General features: G+C 50.6%; 4 protein-coding genes across 5 annotated transcripts; 2 read left to right on the forward strand and 2 right to left on the reverse strand.

Annotated features, from left to right (window-relative positions):
• Window positions 1-926: 926 nt before the first annotated feature.
• On the forward strand, window positions 927-7,662 carry PV06_06848. 2 transcript variants are annotated; one of them, XM_016408011.1, is made up of 4 exons: window positions 927-1,240; window positions 1,472-1,753; window positions 1,805-1,902; window positions 1,954-7,662. In XM_016408011.1, the coding sequence occupies exons 1-4, from the start codon at window positions 1,122-1,124 to the stop codon at window positions 7,140-7,142; spliced, it is 5,688 nt and encodes a 1,895-aa protein (XP_016261491.1). In that variant the 5' UTR covers window positions 927-1,121; the 3' UTR covers window positions 7,143-7,662. The 2 variants fall into 2 exon arrangements, with proteins under 2 accessions (XP_016261491.1, XP_016261492.1); XM_016408012.1 differs by having other exon boundaries at window positions 927-1,753.
• Window positions 7,663-8,065: 403 nt separating this feature from the next.
• PV06_06849 (uncharacterized protein) lies at window positions 8,066-9,091 on the reverse strand (the record flags this gene model as incomplete). Its single annotated transcript, XM_016408013.1, has 1 exon — window positions 8,066-9,091. The coding sequence occupies one exon, from the start codon at window positions 9,089-9,091 to the stop codon at window positions 8,066-8,068; it is 1,026 nt and encodes a 341-aa protein (XP_016261493.1).
• A 4,627-nt stretch (window positions 9,092-13,718) lies between these two features.
• On the forward strand, window positions 13,719-17,490 carry PV06_06850 (uncharacterized protein). Its single transcript, XM_016408014.1, has one exon. It carries the CDS (start codon window positions 13,952-13,954, stop codon window positions 17,294-17,296), a length of 3,345 nt encoding a protein of 1,114 aa, XP_016261494.1. The 5' UTR covers window positions 13,719-13,951; the 3' UTR covers window positions 17,297-17,490.
• PV06_06851 (uncharacterized protein) lies at window positions 17,345-18,288 on the reverse strand. The gene has a single exon (XM_016408015.1). It carries the CDS (start codon window positions 18,099-18,101, stop codon window positions 17,565-17,567), a length of 537 nt encoding a protein of 178 aa, XP_016261495.1. The 5' UTR covers window positions 18,102-18,288; the 3' UTR covers window positions 17,345-17,564.
• Window positions 18,289-21,187: the final 2,899 nt, after the last annotated feature.

The raw sequence follows: 21,187 nt of genomic DNA on the forward strand, positions 1-21,187 counted from the left end.
GCGACAATGTGGCATGGGTGCCCTATCATCGAAGACAAGATCAAAGACTGTACCTAGGTATTCTCTTCTGAAGGTATTCGTACACCTATCTCATTAGGCCTATTATATTCATACAGAGTGCTCCTACGGAGTACCTCAATCACCTCCAGAACCTAAGAAATGTCCTAGGTGCACTTCTGTAGCAATCACACTCGCAACGAGCGTCTACCGTTGATAAAGCACAGATACGTGAAGTAACGAGGTACCTCAGTACCTTGGTAGATACTTACGGAGTGTTTGTTCTCCTATGATTTAATCCAAGACCTCTCATCTCATCAAGAATTATCTCCTCGAAAGCTATCCGTACTCGTATTTTTATAAACCGAGAGCAACTACGAAGCAGACCTGACCGCTATCACCTCTGGCTGATAACCAAGAGGCCATGCACTCAAGTCTAGGCGCCATGGTAGGTACATTCCCTCCGATCTAGAGCAAGGCTGAGTGATTTCTCGAGCCTCGTCGAGACGATGTCGCGCCTGGTGTTGTAAGGGGGCTCCTTGGTAATGGAAAAATCCCGGCATTTGTCTTGAAACGAGTCACCGCAATCCGCCTTACTCACAGAGCAATACGGAGTACTTTTCATTGAATCCCGAGGCTTTTATCGAGTCCGACGGGGCCGACTTGAGGCTGATAGAGACTTCCACGTAGTTGCGAATGCGCGAGTACAGTCCGTCCTCAATCGCCGTACCTGCGGTAGGATCTGCAAATCAACGGATGGAAGAGTGTGTCTCGCAAAACAACGCCACAGGATCCTGAGTATGGAAGCCTGAATTACTCAGGGACAGTGGCTACGTGGGCGAAAATAGCTTAGCAATACTCGTTGCTCCGTAGTCCGTAGAAATCTCATGGTTCTCCGCCTGTCATATAACGATCCAGTCATGATGTGTTTCGTTGAGCGCCAACGGATGGTTTGCCGACGTCGACTCTGTAATTCATTCTCGTCCTCATATCGTCCTCATATTTGTTGTTGATGATCCCTACTTGCATTCATTCCTTCGGATCCCAGCCTGCCATATCAATCACTTCATCTCTGATTTCTTGATCAATCAACACGACGACCGCCTTTCGATGGCGGGTTAAGCATGGCAAATTTGCCCGCCCGATCTACCACCTCAACCAACGGACGAAACGCAGGCACATCACTTGCTCCAGACCACCAACTCGCAACTTCCCACACAGCACCTTCTCCCCACAGAAACAGGTACTGCTCGCTATTCACTCTCCTTTTATTCACCGGCCTGCGTTGAAACCCTTATTGCGTTGCTGCAGATTAGTCTGTCTACACTGCCTTCTCTACCGGCCTTTGACATCCAGACCAGACATCAAACTGCCTGCCTGTCCACTCCTTTTTATTTCTGCATTTTTGTTCATCTCTGCTTTTTTACATCCATCTCCATCGTTCTTGATGGGACTGATCACTCATGTCTCGCAGAGTTACTCGCTCTTCTGTGAGGCTCGCAGCAGAGGCTGCCGCTCCCGATTCTTCCATCGATCAACCCACCCATCCACCTCCTTCCGCCTCCCGAAAACGAAAAGCATCGAGCCGTCGGACATCTGACCCTGTTGAGCAACCTGACGAAACAAGTCCTTCATCCACTCGACGAGGTGGCAAGAGACAAAAGTTGACGGAATCTGAGAGCACGGTTGCCCAACCCAGCTCTAAAAGCAGTCGGAGGAGGGGGCCAGCGAACGAGCCGGAAATGTCTAACAATGGGTTCGTGAACAGCCGAACGATGGACATGAACAAGTTGGCTGATAGGTTTAGTTCATCTTCAAAATATACCGACGAATCGATTAAACAGACTTCCTCCAAATCAGCCTCTAGACGTCCGTCCAGTCGAGGCAACAAGAAGAGCCCACCAGGTATCGTCGCATCAATTAGTAATAGCGGACCCCTTCTAACAACATCTACAGACGCTTCGCCTCCAGGGTCTGTGCCTGCACCTCGCCGACAGAAGAAACGCTTGGCCAAGAAAGACCAGGATGTTGCCATGAAAGACGACGAGGAAGAGAATGAGAAGACTGGAAGAGACACAACCCCACCACCCCATCGACCCAACGACGATAGTATCGACGAGGACGATCAGAGCGGTATGGATGACGATGATGGCCCCGACCCATTTTCTGCCGCCTTATTTGGCTCGGGTCGAGGCCCTTCAGGCCTATCGAATACGCTAAGAGCATTGAGCGGGATGATGAGCGGCATGTCATCAAGACTTAGAGACATATTGAACAATCTCCGACAAGTTGATAATCCGACCATGCAGATGGTGGCTTTGGAAGAACTGTCGAATCTCTTGCTCGTTTCAAATGAAGACAACCTATCTGGTCAATTCTCGCCAGATCCGTATGTCAAGGAATTGGTGGCTCTGATGCAACCAAATCCTCTTACAGGCGAAGAAAATCCGGAAATGATGCTGTTGGCCTGCCGTTGTATCGCCAACTTGATGGAGGCTATGAGAGGGTCTGTGGCCAACGTGGTGTATGGCGGCGCCGTCCCTGTTCTGTGCCAAAAGCTGCTTGATATCCAGTACATCGATGTTGCCGAGCAGGCCTTGAGCACATTATCCAAGATCTCCGTCGACTTTCCTGCATCGATCGTTCGCGAAGGTGGCCTAACTGCCTGCCTACAATTTCTTGACTTCTTCGCCACTGGCACACAGCGAACAGCTGTCACAACAGCAGCAAACTGCTGTCGAAACATCCCACATGATTCCTTTCCTGTTATACGAGATGTCATGCCAATTCTCCTCAATGTCTTGTCTAGCCACGACCAAAAGGTCGTCGAGCAGGGCTGTCTTTGTGTCACAAGAGTCATCGATAGTTTCAAACGAAGCCCAGACAAGCTCGAGCAACTGGTCGATCCACCGCTGCTTCGAGCTATTCTTGGGCTTCTCCTTCCAGGCACCACGAACTTGATCGGGGCCAATATCCATACAGAATTCCTCCGGGTGCTTGCAATCGTCGCTCGGGCAAGTCCACGCCTGTCCACAGAACTTCTGAAGATGAATGTGGTCGACACATTGTATCAAATTCTCACAGGAGTTTCGCCTCCGTCTGAAACTGCTGATGCTGCCTCGAAGATCGACAGCGTTGTCATCATGCAAGCTCTCATCCATAGACCTCGAGAACAGATATTCGAGACCCTCAACGTTATCTGCGAGCTCCTCCCACTTCCCAAGTTCGAGGATGACTCTGCATTTGACGGGTATGACGATATGGAAGGTGACTTTTCTGGCGACGATGAGACACCAACAGAATCTTCTCGGACGGAGCAAAGAATCAGGTTGCTCGAAGGCTGCAAAGATGAAACCCGTAGATTCGCTATGATTCTACTTCCCACATTGACCGATGCCTACTCAAGCACCGTCAACCTGACCGTTCGACAAAAGGTTCTCGTCGCTCAGCTGAAAATCCTCTGCAATCTCGAAACTTCTGTTATTGAGGATGCCCTTCGACCAGTGCCCTATGCATCCTTCCTCGCCTCAATCTTGTCCCAGGAGGATCACCCGAGCTTGGTCATGTTCGCACTGCAAGCATCTGTTCTCCTCTTTGACAAACTTGAAGGAATTTACCAGTATCAGTTCCATCGCGAGGGTGTCATTAGTGAGATTAAGAAACTTGCCAGCAGAACCCTCGAAAAGGATAGAAAACTCTCACACGGTTCGACAACGGAACCAAGTGGCGAGGCTGAGGGCAGTTCAGAATCGAAAACTGCCTCGAGTGCACAGAATTACAAGGGCGACGAGGCTAACCGTGAGCTCGAAGACGACGAAGACGAAGACCTAGACCAAGATGTCGAGGAACATGGAGACGATGAGGACGAGGACGAGGACGAGGACGGAGATGAAGATGACAATGATGAAGATCAAGACGAAGACGATATGGCCGCCAGACATGACCACGATATGGACGATTCTCAGAGCTCAGATTCCTCAGATGATAATGAACTGACCTCTCCTCTCACAGCGTCCGGACTCTCGGACTTGGTCATTACGAGAGCGAAGAATTTCTTGGAAAAGTACGATACAGCCAAGGGGAAAGAAATGAAGGAGAAGGCATCCAAGATACGGGAGGATCTCCATAAGTTGGCGACTGACATCGACTCTTACTATCAGCAAAACCCCCAGGTTGAATCGAGCAATCAGCTGTTCAAACGTCTTGCCAGCTATTTCGACGGCGATGCTCTCGAGAGTATCACAAGCTCAGAGTTATTAGACTCTGGTGTAATTCGTGCTCTTGTGGAAGCATTGTCCGGAGATGCGCCAGGAAGCCCCAGTGCTGCCAGAACACACTTCATCTCGGCATTCATGGAGTCTATCAACGAAGCGAAGATCAAGACGACTGCTGCCTCGTCCAACCCAACAGCGTTTAGTGTTTTGATCCAGAAACTGCAGGATTTGCTTAGCCGTGCTGAACATTTCGAGGTATTGACGGTCAACAACAATGCTTCAGAAAATAGCAGGAGTAGCTCGACGTCCATGCTTTCTCGCCAGCTACGGTTAAGACTCTCTGCAGACGCTAACAGCGACATACCCCCTACATATCGCGAGATGATTGTCTCTATACATGCTATTGCGACCTTCAAAGCTTTGGACGACTATTTGCGTCCACGTTTCAGCATCTCTGATCGACCCGCTTCGGCCCAACGACGCAGAGATATGCTACAGCAATTGGCCAAGGCCCGTCTTGCACATCTGTCCGGGGCTGCAGAATCAGGATTACTGTCTCCTTTTGGGCAAGAATTGGGTTCTCCGTTACCTCCAAGCGAGGCTCGATCTGCTTCTCGTCTGTCTTCCCGGACCAAGCAGCATGCTGACGACAACGAGAAGCCGGCGGAGGAAAAGGCAGCAGAGCAACCAAAGAATCAGCGCTCTGGTCGACGGAGTCAAGCGTCCTCGTCCAAGCAACAACCTCATATTCCAGAGCCGAGTACCGAAGAAGAGACTGCAAAACTGGAATGCGCGGACGAGAGAGTTCTCGATGATGAAGACACTGCTGGAGGTGAAGACGAAAATGCTCTGGAGGCCTTCGTTGATGGTTTGGAAGAGGATATGTCTGAAGAGGATATGCCTGAACCCGGTGCTGTCAACATGGAAGTCGGGTCTACCGGAAAGGTTACAGCTCGTCAAGAAGATGGGACACGGGTCTATACTCCACAGCCAGGAACCCCAGTTCCAGGAACAACCCGCCCTCCTTCTTCAGGACAGTCGCCAGGACCATTGCCAGCTGCGGGCACACGTCAGTCGTATGCGGCAGCACTTGCTGCAACCCCGCAAGATTGGCACATTGAATTCAGCATTGATGGAAAAGCAATTCCCAACAACACAACAATCTATCGAGCGGTCCACCACAATCGTGACCAACCACGAGATCCTTCATCTCGCAGCGTCTGGTCTGGAATACATACTGTGAAATTCAGAAAGGTTCGGGGTCCTCCTCCTGACACATCCAATCTCTCTTCGCCAAATGAAACGGAAAAGCAGGGCAGTGACGGCCTACCAGCATCACTTGATGGGCATCCTGTTACGTCGTCGATCCTTGCTTTGCTCCGAATCCTGCACGAGCTGAACGCAAACCTGGACGAAATCAAGGAAGACATGAGTCAGACTGGCATTGAAGTCTACAAAGAGCCGCTTGCATCATTCATCAACACCAAGCTCACCGCTAAGATGAACAGACAACTCGAAGAACCACTAATCGTCGCTAGCAACTGTCTGCCTGACTGGAGTGAAGATCTTGCGAGATCATTCCCATTTTTGTTCCCTTTCGAAACTCGACATCTCTTTTTGCAGTCAACCTCATTTGGGTACTCACGCTCAATGATTCGATGGCAGAACAATCAATCCGAGAACGATGAACGTCAAGATCGCCGTCGGGATGACCGTCCTATTTTGGGTCGACCTCAGCGCCAGAAGGTTCGCATATCCCGCCATCGTATCTTGGAGTCTGCCATGAAGGTTATGGACATGTATGGCGCCTCTCCAAGCGTCCTGGAAGTCGAATATTTCGAAGAGGTTGGTACTGGTCTCGGCCCAACACTTGAGTTCTATTCGACTGTGTCTAAAGAGTTCTCCAAAAAGAAGTTGAAGATGTGGAGAGAGAACGATTCAGCGGCTACGGACCAGTTTGCTTTCGGAAAGAATGGCCTCTTCCCAGCGCCTATGAGCGAGGCAGATACTCACACAGACGCGGGCAAGAAGCTGTTGTTGCTCTTCAAAACTCTCGGAAAATTTGTGGCCCGGTCGATGCTCGATTCCAGAATCATCGATATCTCTTTCAGCCCGACATTCTTTCGAGTGGGAGGCATATCCAACGTAGCTCCATCGATTGGTCTGCTGCGTACTGTCGACCAGGATCTTGCAAATTCCCTCGCGCAATTACAACAATATGTGAAGGCTAAGACCAAGATCGAACTCGATGCATCTTTGACAGAGTTGGAAAAGGCAAATAACATAGAGAACCTTACCATTCGAGGAGCAAAGGTTGAAGATATGATGCTCGACTTCACTCTCCCTGGGTACCCAAGCATTGATCTGCGTGAGAAAGGCTCTGATATCAGTGTCACCACGGAAAATGTACAAGACTACATCGACCAGGTATTGGACATGAGTCTTGGACGAGGAGTACGATCACAAATCGAGGCATTCCAGACAGGGTTCTCGCAAGTGTTCTCGTTCACCACCCTCAAAGCTTTCACGCCGGACGAACTGGTCATGCTATTTGGGCGTGTCGAAGAGGACTGGTCGATGGAGACTCTGACGGACTCAGTCAAAGCAGACCACGGCTTCAACATGGATAGCAAGAGTGTCAAGAATCTCTTGCAGACAATGTCGGAACTCAATCCGGCTCAACGACGAGATTTCTTACAGTTTGTCACCGGTAGTCCCAAGCTTCCTATCGGCGGATTTAAGAGTCTTACACCAATGTTCACCGTCGTGTGCAAGCCAAGTGAGGCGCCCTACACATCAGACGACTATTTGCCCAGTGTCATGACTTGTGTCAACTATTTGAAATTGCCCGACTACAGCAGTCAGGCCGTGCTAAAGAAAAGATTATTTGTTGCTATCCGAGAAGGACAGGGTGCTTTCCACTTATCCTAGTGGCGACAAAAACATATTCTAGCCGCTGACAAAAGCGCCCCATGCTTGGAGAATTCGGTTGCAGCAGGGCTAGAACAGCGTGGGGGTGCTTGTGATTTGCCTGATGGCGTGAGGGGCTCAGCGAGCTGGTGAGACGAGGTCGAGATGAAGAAGTTGCGTCGCAGTAATTGAAATACTGCTTTTTGATAAATTGCACGAAGGATTCAAATGGGACAAGGCGTTTGAGACCAGTGCATTGATTGCATTAGGCACGGAGTTTTCGGGTCACTAATTCCATTCCCTCCTAAAGCAAAGGGTTGGACGTTTGTTAGGACTGGGGCAACAGATGACGAGCGGAAGGTCTCGACGATGGTCAATAGGATCGTGTGTGTCCTGTTTTTTTCTATTTTGCCCCCAATTCCCCAATGATCATGAGAAAACCAGCACAGAGAAAGTATGAATATTCCCCTTCATAGCAGTCATAGTACCCTCACTATGTAACTATTCAATGACCCCCAAATGATGAACACGAACGTCAAAACATGAAATCCTTTCTTCTTTCGTGTCCAGTTCGTTGAATTGTAAAGACATGCCAAGTACGGAGTAGGTGGACGATGATATGTAATCAGCAATGTGCCACGTATCGCATAAAAGAAGGGCGAGCTTAAGCTAATCTAGTGTAGAGAGGTAACAGCGCATATTTGTCTAGTTCCCAACGCCCGCCCTCTTTTTTCTTATACCATGTTGAGTGAGTGAACCCCGACCAACCAAAATCCGGAGGGAGGAGGGAGGCTTGCATGCAGGCAGACCTTGGTTGTTGTGGGGGAAGTCGGGTCCTACTACTCGCCAGAGAAGGGAAACTTGCAACTATGGGGGGGGGAAGTTTTCTTCTTCTGGGTTGGTCCGCTCTCTTTTTTTTTCATTTTTCTTCTCGCAAGGTCATTTCAAGAGTAGCGAGACGAAACAGGTGGGAGAGTCTGGGTCGGTCTCTGGATGTCGACATCACTACCACCACCACCACCACCAGCAACGTCGTACCAACCCTGAGTCCGGCCCGGACCTTGTTGTTGTTGTTGGTGGTGGTGGTGCCAATTGCCATCCGTGACGGCGGTGCCCGAACCAGAACCTGTCCTTGTCCTCTCACCTCTACGACCGCCGTGGTGACTTGGTTTCTGCCGTGCCTTCATCGACAGGGATCTGCCTAGACTCATGGCTCTGGTGGTGTTGGAGCGTGCCCGTCCGGGCGGCACGGTCGGTGCCGAGTCGGACGACAATGATCGCGGGAGAGAAAACTGAGCCAGTTTCTCCGACTGTACGCGCCTGATGATGCTGTGGCGCCTGAGGTTGCGCAGGGCGATGAGAAACAGGGCAAAGTGGCACAGCCAGACGGCGGCGCCAAAGACGATCCCGGCCAGCTGCAGGCGGCCCACGCTGTACAAGACGGGCTGGCACTCTCGGGCGAAGACGTTGAGCATGGTGTCGCAAGGCACGCCGCCCGACTGGGTGCGCGTGGCGGGGCGCCAGAAGCGGAACAGCGAGCCGTATGCGGCCAGGATGAGGGAGGCGAACAGGGTGGCCAGGATCAGCGCGGACGACAGCGCGTGGAGGATGAGCGGCAAGGGTCTGCCGCCGGCGGTGACTGCCTCCGCGGGTCCTCGTTGCCGACGGGTGGTGCGGTTGTGGACGAGCGTGGCGGCGTGGTAGACCAAGGCAAAGACAAGAGGGCCCAGGGGCATGCCGTCCGTCCAGTCGCCTCGATTGGGGCCGGTGTTATGGAAGAAATTGCTGTTCCAGTGTGGGATGGCGGCCGCGAAGAGAGAGGTGGCGAGGAGGCTGGCCACGAGACTCGCCATGTGGAGCGTGCTGGTGAGGTGTTTGCGAAACATGCGTGTTCCGGGTCGAGGACGCTCTTCAAACATGTCGTAGGAGGAGGGGTAGGTTGCAACGGGAATGCGTTCCTTCGTGAGCATCTTTGCGTCGTGCGTCGTGGATCAAGAATAGATGCCCAGATTTTTGATGAGTAAGGGGTTCAAGATGTACGGTTCGAATGGGCGGGTCGACAGTTGCGTGACAATGTTGATGGGCAAGACAGTGATGATCCCCCACAACAAGGTTCAAGGTCCGGAAGATTAGAGAGGTCTGAACGGCGAAGACACCAAATATAGGTAGCGCGCGCGGGACGTTACAGTTGGCAGGGGGTTTGGGATGAGGCTCTGAGACAGATACAGAGACTTGCGGTGTAGAGGAAGTAGTAGCCGTTGGTGGTGTATGGTGTGTGGTAATGGCCTGAGAGGGATGGATATAGTTCGGTCACCACCTATTTACCTGCATACATATGCGGGATCGGTCGGGGCCAGAGGGGCTATGCCTGGATTGTCGTTATTGGATATCCGTCGTCGTGAGATGCGTGCGCCAAAATGCAATGCGAGGCGAGACGTAGTTGTTGATCCTGATGGTCAAAAAAAGAGTGAGGCGAGTAGGCGAGGGCGATTGTCCTTCAGGGTCTCGACGATCGATCAGTCAACCTTGTCCTGCAAGTAATAATCCCTTCGCCAGGAAGGATTGATAAGAATAAAAGACGAAGTACAAAGTAGAAGGAGTGGAAGAAGAAAAGAAACAAACACAGAAGATGCACTGCAAACCTGTAGTCGTAGAGAAGAGAGTGAGTGAGATTAAAGGAAAGGAAAAGAAAGACTGAAGAGATCCAGAGTAGAAAGGAATTCTACCAGTTGCAAGGACAAGAAAGAGAGGTACGTGTGTGTCGTGGCTCTGGCCTCGGTTCTTGTGGTTGATCACCTACTCACACTCACAGCGATAGGCTCATGAAAGAGGCGTATTCGTAATTGCCATTGCGGATGTGCGAGAGCCGTGGAAAACCTGAGACGGTTGATGAAAGAAAGAGGAGCCATCTGTAACGAGGGTCGAATCATGCGCGAAGTCCTCGCGAGAAGCTGAAACACCAAAGTGTTGGAAATCGTCAATCCATGTCTGCCTTTGATACAAGCGAGATGGCCGTTGATTGGCCATTTCCCCCTGTGATCAGTTCAATTTGTACATGCTGGGATTACGAATAACTGTCTTGGGTGAAGAATACGGAGCATTGGGACAGGTTACGAGAACTCACCTGTCTGTCTCTGGGATGGTGAGGCTCTCTCTCTCAACTACGATAGCCACCCCCTTCGCATATGGAAACCCTCAATACTCCGTAGTCACCTAATACTTGTCCTATTGTTGGCCCTTCGCATTCCCCGAACCATGACCGGTGAGCTAAACAGGTTCCTCAGACCCTAGTTACACAACAAGTAACAAACTGCCAATGAATCCCTCTGGACACCCCAGTCAAATAGCATCGTCAACCCCCCCCCGTAAGCATGCCTCAAGCGACCTTGCATTGCCTTGGAAAGATCAGTCTCGTCGTAAAAGACTCGGTAAAGCCCTTTACACCCTAGCAGTCGCAACTAGGCCTTCCCTAGAACCTAGTCACACTCCAGACAAGCCTCCATGCTCCGCTCTTAGGTTCCGGTCGATCCTTAACAAGGCTTATCCTCCTCCGTGTTCCTAATCATGGGCTGGACTCTGTCGGGCAGCAAACACCCTAGTCGTCTGGCGCCTTGTCCAGGCTGGAAGGCACAAATTATAATCCCACCACCAGGGTAGATTAACCGCGAACAAGGGTATCGCTTAACCACTCTTTCGCACGCTGTTCCTTGCCGCTTGGCAGCTGGCAGTGGGGGTGGACTGCCCCCCCGTGGCACACACCGGTATTGACGCATCAGAGACTTCTTCACACCCGACATGAGCTGTGGATGATTGCCGCCGCTGCAAGGTTGTAAAAGCGAAATGCAGGACTTTTGGTCACAGGTCCCAGGAAAAATGCCCCTCCCATTCCCCGGTTCGAGTCAGGCGGCGCAGAGGTATCCGCAATACGCTGTTGGGTCGATATCATATGCTTGGGAAACTCTCGTCCTTCATCTATTAAACTTTGTTGTTCTGTTGCATTAGTAGACCAACTGCCGACCTGAGATCGATTCCAGATGGCGCCTGCTACCATTAAACTTCGAGATCCTCCCGAAGAGGTTCGGCAGAAGCTGGGCTTGAGTAAACAACAGTTCGACAATTTCAAGACGTTCGTCCCGACTCTGCTCGTGGACTCTCAGCCTCACCTCTCTAACCTTGTTGTAGTTATGCCCTGAACGTGCATCGAGAGTACTGTGCAGGCCATCCACATTCCAGCTGGGCTAACCAAGAGACCGTGTGGTCATCCATTCCCGAGTCCGAGAAGCAGCAAGTCATTCAGATGCTGAAAACCATGTGCATCGACAGAAGACTTTTTCCGCCGGGATTTGATAGAACCCTTTTCGAATCCGGTTGTGAGCAGAGACTGCATCAATGCCGTAGAACCTGGCAGCAGACGGGAAGAACACGAGGCAGGGGTGCAAGAGCAGGTGCTGAGGACGATGACCCTCGAGAGGGCTCTTCTCGATAGAAGCCAGGTAAACCGCAGCTTGTGCCGACAACAGCCGAATCCTTTCGTCGAACCTTGGTCAACACTTACCATTGCCTAGCCTTATATCAAGATACATGAAAGGTGCCAAACTGCCGCAGCCGATTGTCAGAAACACTTGAAGTTTGAGAAGTGATCACCATCACTTGGCTCGAGCTACTGGGGAGCTGAAATAGATGTTGCGTGGTGAAGATTGGAGAGAGAGGAGAAGAAAGGAAGAGAAAAGAGTGCATAACCGGCCATCTTATATACCAACCGAACGTTGTAAAAGAAAAGAACCCCGGTCTCACGGCGTAACAAATCAGGATGGGAGAGCCATGTTAGCCGTGGGTGATGCATGGGGGTTGAAGATCATGGGAGGAGATAGGAGACGTGAGGTGCAAGGGACCGACATACGGCTACACCCAAGAAGGCCCTGCAGAAGCGATGGTGACTGGATGACTGCATGGGAACGCAAGAGGAAAGTACGACATGGTGGGATCGTTTGGCCAGCATCCGTGGCCCGCTTAACCACCGCTTGCAGCCGTGTGTGGCACTTTTTGGACTTGACGGGCGAGGTGCATGTCATGCTGGCTCTCCAATTTAGAGCGCCCGGGCTTGCTGGGCTCTACCGGGATCTTCCTGTCTGGGCTGTCGGTGTTGAGGAGGCTTGGTTTCGGCCACTGCTAAATGATTAGCGGGACAGCTGTGGTGCGGACTTGAGGAGGATTGTTCATACGCACACACACACACACTTACACATACATCCATGGTCATCGTGAGATAGTCTTCAACGAGGACCCGGTTGACGAATCAATGACCCTTAATCATGATGGGTAAAGGGTGAGCAGTGCAACAGTTGGACTCTATCTAGTCGAGACAAATCTGCCGATTTAATTTTTGCTTCTGCCAGCGCCATGCACAGTACTCAGCATGGTGCACCTCGTTCGGCAACTGGAGCTGCCGGCGCCATGCTGCAGAATACATGGGATTTGTCTGAAACGAATCCGTTTGAGAGCGCGCAAAACAAAAGCTGATGCTCCTAAAAGGGTGATCTTTGCAAAGTATTGACGAGCCCTGAGATCGAAAATGCAACGGCAATCTCGTGTCTGACGCTGGTTTGGCCGAATGCTATTCAATAACCTTGGAGCCCCGATCTGCCGATGAAATTCAAACATAGAGGCCTCAATGAGGACAGTGTTTATGTTGAGAGCAGCCAAATCAGGTGCGCCGTTTGGTTTCCGGGGCACCTCTGTATCAAAATGGATAGGTTACGCAGCCTTTCCAATGTACAGTAGTGTTTGCTCAGCCCCAGGCCCAGCAACAGGCCTAAAGCTGCCGACGGAATACTGTCTTGTGTGTTCCCGGATTATAGTCCAATTCTCCGTACTGTGTTGACTGGCCAGCACTCAGTCGGCGCACCAGGCTAACAGCAAATAGCTCCAGGCGGGAAAGCTAGCACTTTCTCGGCGATTGGACACCTGGAAGATCTTCAAGACCCCTGCTAGGAACACCTGTAATCGACAAGATGCCGTACAACTCTGCTAACTTAGTCTTGAGACCAGGTTCAATGGTTGCCGCCACGTCCGGATGGGTGTCGATTAGCGCATTCTTGTACTCCCACACTGTGTACCTGTATCGATGAGATAAGAGCAGGGCACATGAAGGATAAGCAAGCACCCGGCAAAAGATGACCCTGTAATCGATCAGACTGATCCAAAGGTGAACAATCGAAGAACCTGCCGGGACATGATTAAGCTTGGAGATGAACCAGGTACAGCGACGGAGAACTGTATGTATTGTGACTGCAGAGTCAGTCAGCAACATTTACCCAGCAGAAGGGTAACGACGGGGACATACCGAAGAATATCGCTCCGTATATCTCTAGCAACGCGAATAGCAGTTCCATATACGGAGTAGTCGCAGGTAGGTAGTGCAGACACTTCGATTGATTTACCCCCGTCCATCCGTACGTAGTGCGTAGGTGAGGGCAGTACTCGTACTCGTATAGTTCCATTCGGCGGCCCGGAGTAAAATGACGCCGCGGCCAGTGACGCAACTGCGATTTTCATCTCATCCTCATAGTTTTCCCACTCAAAGGCACATGCCCATCCACTTACCACCCAAGATTTTGTCTCATTCTACGCAGGCATTGTTTATGAAACAGCGCACAGCAGTAATATTAATATTTCATCCGTTTTGTCAACTAATGTCAATTACACCTAAAGTCTGCTTGTTCCCAGCCGCCGGCCACCAACTGCGACCGAGAGCCTCTTCCGCTTCCCCCGAGTCTACCTCACCTTCTGCGCTGCATTGTATCCGAGTATCATGAACCCTGCCAACTGCCATGGCCGACACTCTTGCTCCGGTGGTCACGACCGCCATCGACTATCAGGACAGCCCGATTGACAAACCACCTGCCATAACCTTTCCCTACCCAGAGAGACATGATTCTGTTGGCTCCCATTCGCAGGTCGATTCGGAAACCACACTCTACGAAGCACCACGTCGCCGGAAAGACTCAAAGAAGAGGTACTCGGACACAGTAGTCGACGAGAACGATAGGTTTCAAAGACCAATCTTAGCTGCCCACAAATTTGAGACCGAGATATCGTATCCTGTCGCACCAAGACCTCCCGCTCCACTGATGCAGCATCGTTCCACCATAAACCAGCGAATCGCTCGAGCCTCCGAAGACGCCGCAGTCTTCAGTGAGTCCGACGGATGGTCTTCTGATGATGACGAGGGACCCACGGAACTACAGAAGTCACACACTGCGCCAGGCGACAGTGCACTGGCAAAGTCTCATCTCAATCGTTCCCGCGTGACACCGAGGCGCTCAAACCTCAAAGTCGGTAATGAGTTTTTCCAGTCAAGAGGACGAGTTGCAAAAGATGGCAGGCTGAATATCTCTGTTAGTGAAAAGGCAGAGACTGGTTACCTTGCGAAAGCTCTTGGGGCGACAATTAAGCGCCAACTGGGCACTCACCATGCCCAAGATCTCGAGGACGCGGAACAGGCAAAAAGGGATTTCCTGCACGCGAAGCCTCAGATTCCACGGCTCCACATTGTCATCATGGTCATTGGCAGTCGCGGTGACATACAACCTTTCCTTAGAATCGGCAAGATCTTACAAGACAAATACAACCATAGAGTCAGGATCGCCTCTCATCCAGCGTTCAAAAAGTTTGTTGAAGAAGAAGTTGGACTAGAGTTCTTCTCTGTCGGTGGAGATCCTGCAGAATTGATGGCCTTCATGGTCAAAAATCCTGGCTTGATCCCGTCATTCGAAACAGTCAAGACCGGCGAAGTCGGCCGGAGAAGGGAGTCCATGTACCATATGTTCCAAGGCTTCTGGAGAGCTTGCATAAACGCCACTGACGACGAGACGGATACCGCAAACTTGAAGATGATGGGAAGCAAGCCTCCTTTTGTGGCCGATGCAATCATTGCCAATCCGCCCTCGTTTGCTCACTATCATTGTGCTGAGAGACTCAGTATCCCTCTGCACCTGGTGTTTACGTTTCCCTACTCACCTACCCAGGCCTTTCCGCATCCTCTGGCCAATATCAAGTCCACCAATGTTGACCAGAGCTATGTCAACTACATGTCATACCCTTTGGTCGACTTGATGACCTGGCAGGGCTTAGGAGATCTTGTCAATCGATTCAGAGTGAAGACTCTAGGTTTAGAGCCTGTCTCGACGTTGTGGGCTCCTGGTCAACTATCTCGACTGAAGGTGCCGATGACGTACCTCTGGAGTCCCAAACTCGTCCCCAAACCTGCAGATTGGGGGCCGGAGATCGACATTGCTGGCTATGTATTTCTTGATCTTGCGTCGTCCTACAAGCCACCTACCGACTTGGCCAACTTTCTCGATCGGTCAGGAGAAGATAAACGATCTATAATTTACATCGGGTTCGGGTCGATATCAGGGATTGATGACCCGACGGCCTTCTGTCAGATGATATTCGATGCGGTTGAAAAAGCGAAAGTCCGTGCGATAGTTAGTCGAGGCTGGGGCGGTATGGGTGATGGTATGGACAAACCAGATGGAGTCTTTCTGGTTGACAACGTACCACATGACTGGCTTTTCCCCAGAGTTGACGCAGTGGTTCATCACGGTGGCGCAGGCACCACTGCGGCAGGTTTGAGATTTGGGAAGCCAACAATGATTGTCCCTTTCTTTGGCGACCAGCCATTCTGGAGTGCCATGGTTGTTCGAGCCAGAGCCGGGGCAAAGGAAGCCCTACCACTGAAGAAACTCGACAGCGACAAGTTTGCTCAAGGCATCAAAGAGTGTCTTGAGCCAGAAGCACGAGCAAAGGCTGAAGAGATTGCCAAAGGTATTCAGGAAGAGGGGGATGGAGCTGAGAATGCCGTGGACTCTTTTCACCGAGCCTTGCCCCTGGACGGTCCTCATTCGATGCGTTGCGATATAATGCCTGACCGTGTTGCCGTCTGGAAGACCAAGCACACTTCTGTCCAGCTATCACCTCTTGCGGCGGATGTCTTGGTGGAAAACAGGGAACTTTTATATTCGGATCTGCAGTTGCAGAAAATCCGTGAGTGGAACGACTTTCAGGGACCCGGTGAACCTATCACTGGTGCTGGCGGTGCAATTGTGCAGGCTTTTCAAGAAGCATTGCATGGACTGAGCGACATGCACGAAGAGACCAAAAAAGATATTCAAAGATTTGAAAAACACAGGCGGAAACACCAAGGAAAATCGGCCATCGATGGACTTATCCTGCCGGGGAAAATCGCTTATGCTACAAGAGGGACCAGTGTGGAGGAACAGAGAAAGGAGCATGCCCAGATAGAGCGAAACCTCAACCTTCGGGGCGATGCAGAGCCTTTCCGACTCCCGGTCATCCTTTCACGACAGGGCTCGGATGAGGCTGTCATTTTGAGCCGTTCCACAACACAGTCGTCTGTTAGAGGTCCTTCTCAAGCGGTGGTCATGATGAAACATATTGGTGGAGGTATCGGGCGATCAAGTCATGCGATATTGTCATTACCATTCAGAATGTTGAACGCGACGGCCCTTGGTTTCCACAATGCACCCAGACTGTATGGAGACAAGACCGTGCGACCAGCGCCAAGCAAAAAGATCACCGGTCTAAGAAGTGGTATGAAGGTCGCTGTTACCGAGTGCTGGTTAGGTAATTATGATGGTGTCCTGGGATTGGTGCGCCTGCCACTGCTAGAAGTTCGCGAAACAGGGTGGCAAGGGCTTCCCAAGGGTATGGCGAAGGGCTTTGGCGGTCTTGTATTGAAACCGATCGCCGGCACGCTTGGGTTGGGGGCATATACTTGCAAAGGCATTCGTCACGGAGTGAAAAAAAGAATACGCGACACTGAGAGAACGGATCGATGGATCTGTAGAGCACGAATCGCACAGGGACAAAGAGATGCCGCCATTCTCAAGAACGAGAATAAGATGAACACCAATACACCAATGTACGAATATTCCCGGAGACAGGCTGAGATTGATGAGATTCGTGATCAAGCTCTGCGAAAATGGACTACGTATGACAAAGACAAGGTGAACGAAGGTAGAGAGAAGGAGAATCGAAAGGCAAAGTTGAGGTTGAGTCTAGGCTCAGGTGTTGAAAGTAAGGGAGTGAAGAAGGGGAAGGAGAAGGACAAAGAGAAAAACAACAAGATACCCCGATCACGGACAAGATGATCATGACCTTGACGATGGCGTTGAGCTTTGACTTGTGGATATTGATTGGTTATATTATATTATACGGAGTCCGTATCTAGATACCACGAATAGATCAAGCGAAGGTGTTGAGGTGTTGATATTATTACGTCTCGGAGAGTATTGTGGCAATTTGATCTGAAGCAAATAAATTGACATGAGAGATATCCTTTTACATGCACATGGTTTTGCTCGTCTCGGAGTCCTCATCCTCCCCGTTCCCTCATGAATGAAAACCGGCCCGACTTTTTCAACTCTGGGTCCAGGCCCAGACATGATCTGAGAATCCATCGGGGTCGGCGCCGAACAAGGACGGATCTGAGTTGTTGTCGAGAGAGAGGCGGCAGAACCAGGGAGTGTCGCCCCGGTCGAAGGGGTCACCGGGCTCCTTCCAGATGATCGTGGCCTGTTGGAGGCCATAGGACGTGGCAAACGCCGTGCAAGACCGTTCGATGTCGTTCGCGACGGCACAAACGTCGGAAGGATCCGTCCCCAGGGACGCCCGGAGGGGAACCTGGGCCAGTACCATGCTGTCGAAACGCAGTTGGCCGTGGCCGGCATAGTAAAGGTTCCACGCCTTTCCGGCCGTCTTCTTCTTCAGAGTCGTGCACGACTGTGCCCAACCACCTTCGGGTTGACCGATGGCCGTGCTGCCTGCGCGTGGAAAGACCGAGAGCGCATGATTCTCGGCGGAAGACCCGGTGGACGGTGCCTGGTGGACGGGTGTTGCGGTTGCGGCTGCGGCAACAAGAATCACTCGAAGGAGGTTTGACGGCAGATGTACCATGTTGGACAGGGTCGTGAGGGACACGTTACGCGTAGATTGGCTTGCATCGTTGCTGTTTCGCGGCGGAACCTCCTTGTATACATATTATTGCAAGTTCGGCGCCCGTCCGGTCTGACCTCAGGAACTTCTCGCCAGGTCGCGAATTCCTCCTCGAGGATTCTAAGTTTATCGTTATTTTACCTGTGCTTCGCATTACTGAAAAAGCTCGGTGAGCCCATTCATGACTCTTTTGGATGTTAACCACTCGTAGACTTGGGCCATGCACGGACAACGCTTGGCTGGTTCTAGAACCCTCAGAGAACTATTGTCCTTTTTCGGTCTAGCCCTGAGCAGCGGGGTCCACCTTTGGAATAACTGTCATTCCGCCAAGGACTATAAGACGACATGTCTGTAACAAGGGGAGGGAGAAGGACCTTTTACTTGCAGATGACCTACAAAGGTATACCAACCACCCGTCATGACCACATAGTACAGGCCAATCCCGTCACGGTGGACGGTGGACCCAGGTGCCGTGACGAGGCTGCGTACAGAGATACACCGGCTCAGCGGGGAGCCACGACTGGTCCAGCAGATACGCTCTTCCAGGCACAGGCGACGATTAGAATCCAGCCAAAGGTTGAGACCATCATGGTCAGGTTCATAGACGTGGTGAGTGAGATTGAAGGCTTCTAACAAAACACAACTATACCCAGCAACAGAAGTTCCGGGTTTCATCTTTTGTTTTCATTGGCCATGTTCTATAAATTTTGTGCGGCTAAGAATTTCACCATATGGTGATCCAGAATGGAGGGTTATCTTAGCCATGAGCTAATGTATATTTTTAACTATCCAAGGTATTGTACCCTCGGCGGATCGTTGACGCACGGCTCTTCCTTGAGATCGGATTTATCGAAGTATCAAGGGCACATGGACCTTGATATAATAATCTTCTTTCTTCCTGAAATCTCTTGGCATACCAGCGTTACCCCAGGCTATGCTTCTTGTATTCCCCGTCACCGTTACATTGTCTTCTCTTGATTCAAGCCTCAATCTATGTTGAGCCGCCTTTACACTCTTTCCCACCAGCAACAGGACTCCTTCCCAAGATATCTTGGCTCAGCTGCTGCGGCGGTGCAAGGCCTTCCGAATAACTCCTTGTCAATTCGCCGGTCGCCACCATTGACAAAAGCCTGTCCAACATACTATGAATGAAGTCGGCTGCCCACCCACGCATCTTTGTTAACCGCGCGAAAGGAATAATGCAACTGGAATTGTTTTCGGGCAGAGATACTGAATGGCTCCATGTATCTTTGTAGATGGTAGCAACTCTCTTTCAAAGCGACGTCACAAGAAGCTGAAATCATTGGATACCTCTTGCAGGCGACTTCTGTAATGTCATCCCACTGTACACCTTTGTCCTGATCTTTACACTGTCTTAATCGAGCCGGAAAGCAACTATGGAATTTTTTTTTTAAGTTACGAGTGAGTAGGGAAGCCTAGACTTTACCGTGACAAACGTCCATACGGGTATCACTTTATTGTTTCTAGACTGGGTTGCTGTCCTTGATACAAGACCCTAAAGGACTCCATTTAGTTGCAAGGCCTGTTTTAAAGCACAAAGAGCTTATTCGCCAATGGTGTACAACAATGTCGTATAATTGTGCAGCTTTTCTTTCTCCGCGGTTGGCCAGACTAATGCCCATGACTGGTCATAGCTTTTCACAGGCAACGGAGGAGAAACAGAACCATGTAACAAGGTATCTACTGTGGAAATCGTAAATCTTCAGCACAGGCTCCCGGACTGCGACAAACGGCTCGACTGATACCAACACCTCAAGTAGGAATAAATGCCAGATGAGGAGTGCGCCTCCATCAAGCCAAGACGATTACGTCTCGAGTTTCTCGAGGGATTGCCTTGATCAGTTCTCAGATAGCCTACCTCGGTCTATACAGAGAATAACCAAGATATACCCGCACATTGTCTGGACCACTGTTCTACCAACTTGGCGTGAACGATCCTACCTCGAGTTCCAGCAGAATGATCCTACTTCGCACGCAATGTTGATTTTATACTTTTGTAGGTAGGGTGTAAAGTGCTTTCGTCTATACTACTGTAACCTCGACCTGATTTGTCCTGGTAGTGATTCTCATACGTATTTAAATACCTCTTGAGACCGTCTCGCCTACATGGTTGATCAACAATTCGTCTACAACCTTTTTTTCCAGGTCATCTAGAGCTCACTCACTTCTTGCGTATCCTCGATCATCAAAAAAACAACAACAACAACAGCAACAACAACTCCAACATGAAGACCTTTACCCTCTCTGCCATTTGGGCACTGTACGTGACAGGGTACGTCAAGACCTTGAACCTCTTGCGTTGGGGCTTGCCTTTTTTCCCCCTCTAACCGAAGAAATTTCAACAGGACATTCGCGGCCTTCTCCTGTCGATGCGAGGGCAATCTGTCCCCCAAGGAACTTGGAGCGGCGACCAATGCAATCTGTCGTTCTCCCGCGGGCAGCTGCGGTGGTTTCACGGGAGGAGATTATGGAATTGTACGTCCGGTTGATCAAGAGCATTCTTGGTCGCAGTTGTTTATCCTGAGAAACCCTGCGTATACCTAGGTATATATACATTTAGGTTCACGACCGCTAACGTTGAGAGTTTTGAGTCACACAGTGTCGACAGCTCGTGCTTGGGGTCTACAAGGGCAATTGTATTGATGCAGGCGCTTTCGAGCAAGGCTGCATTGAGGCAGGAGCCCAAGGAGCTTCTTGTGACTATTCGAGCTACTATCATCCTCCCACCTCGGAATAAAAAGAGGAGGGGGGGAAATGTGTACGGAGAACGTCATGAAGGAGCAACCGAAGGAGCAATAGGTATTCTCCATCTATCAAAATATGACGGGAACAGCTTTCAAGTATATATATATATATATATATATACCACAGATCATCATTTCAATTGTAGATATTTTTAAGCATAAGGATATTTTTCTTACGGATACTTGAAAACGAATGCCTCGTATGATCTATCGTAGTGCTCGGCTCTAGTTTCATCGAAGAGTGTTTTCAACGGGCATAGTCTACTGGCAGCGGAAGGTAGC

This window comes from Exophiala oligosperma (genome assembly GCF_000835515.1).
Source record: "Exophiala oligosperma strain CBS 72588 unplaced genomic scaffold supercont1.6, whole genome shotgun sequence".
Classification (NCBI taxonomy): Eukaryota; Fungi; Ascomycota; class Eurotiomycetes; order Chaetothyriales; family Herpotrichiellaceae; genus Exophiala; species Exophiala oligosperma.

Coding starts and splice junctions, on each gene's coding strand:
- PV06_06848 (XM_016408011.1), top strand. CDS start 1,122: ATGGCAAATTTGCCCGCCCGATCTACCACCTCAACCAACGGACGAAAC. Junction 1,754..1,804: donor CCGGAAATGTCTAACAATGG/GTTCGTGAACAG, acceptor TGATAGGTTTAG/TTCATCTTCAAAATATACCG. Junction 1,903..1,953: donor CAACAAGAAGAGCCCACCAG/GTATCGTCGCAT, acceptor CAACATCTACAG/ACGCTTCGCCTCCAGGGTCT.
- PV06_06850 (XM_016408014.1), top strand. CDS start 13,952: ATGGCCGACACTCTTGCTCCGGTGGTCACGACCGCCATCGACTATCAG.
- PV06_06851 (XM_016408015.1), bottom strand. CDS start 18,101: ATGGTACATCTGCCGTCAAACCTCCTTCGAGTGATTCTTGTTGCCGCA.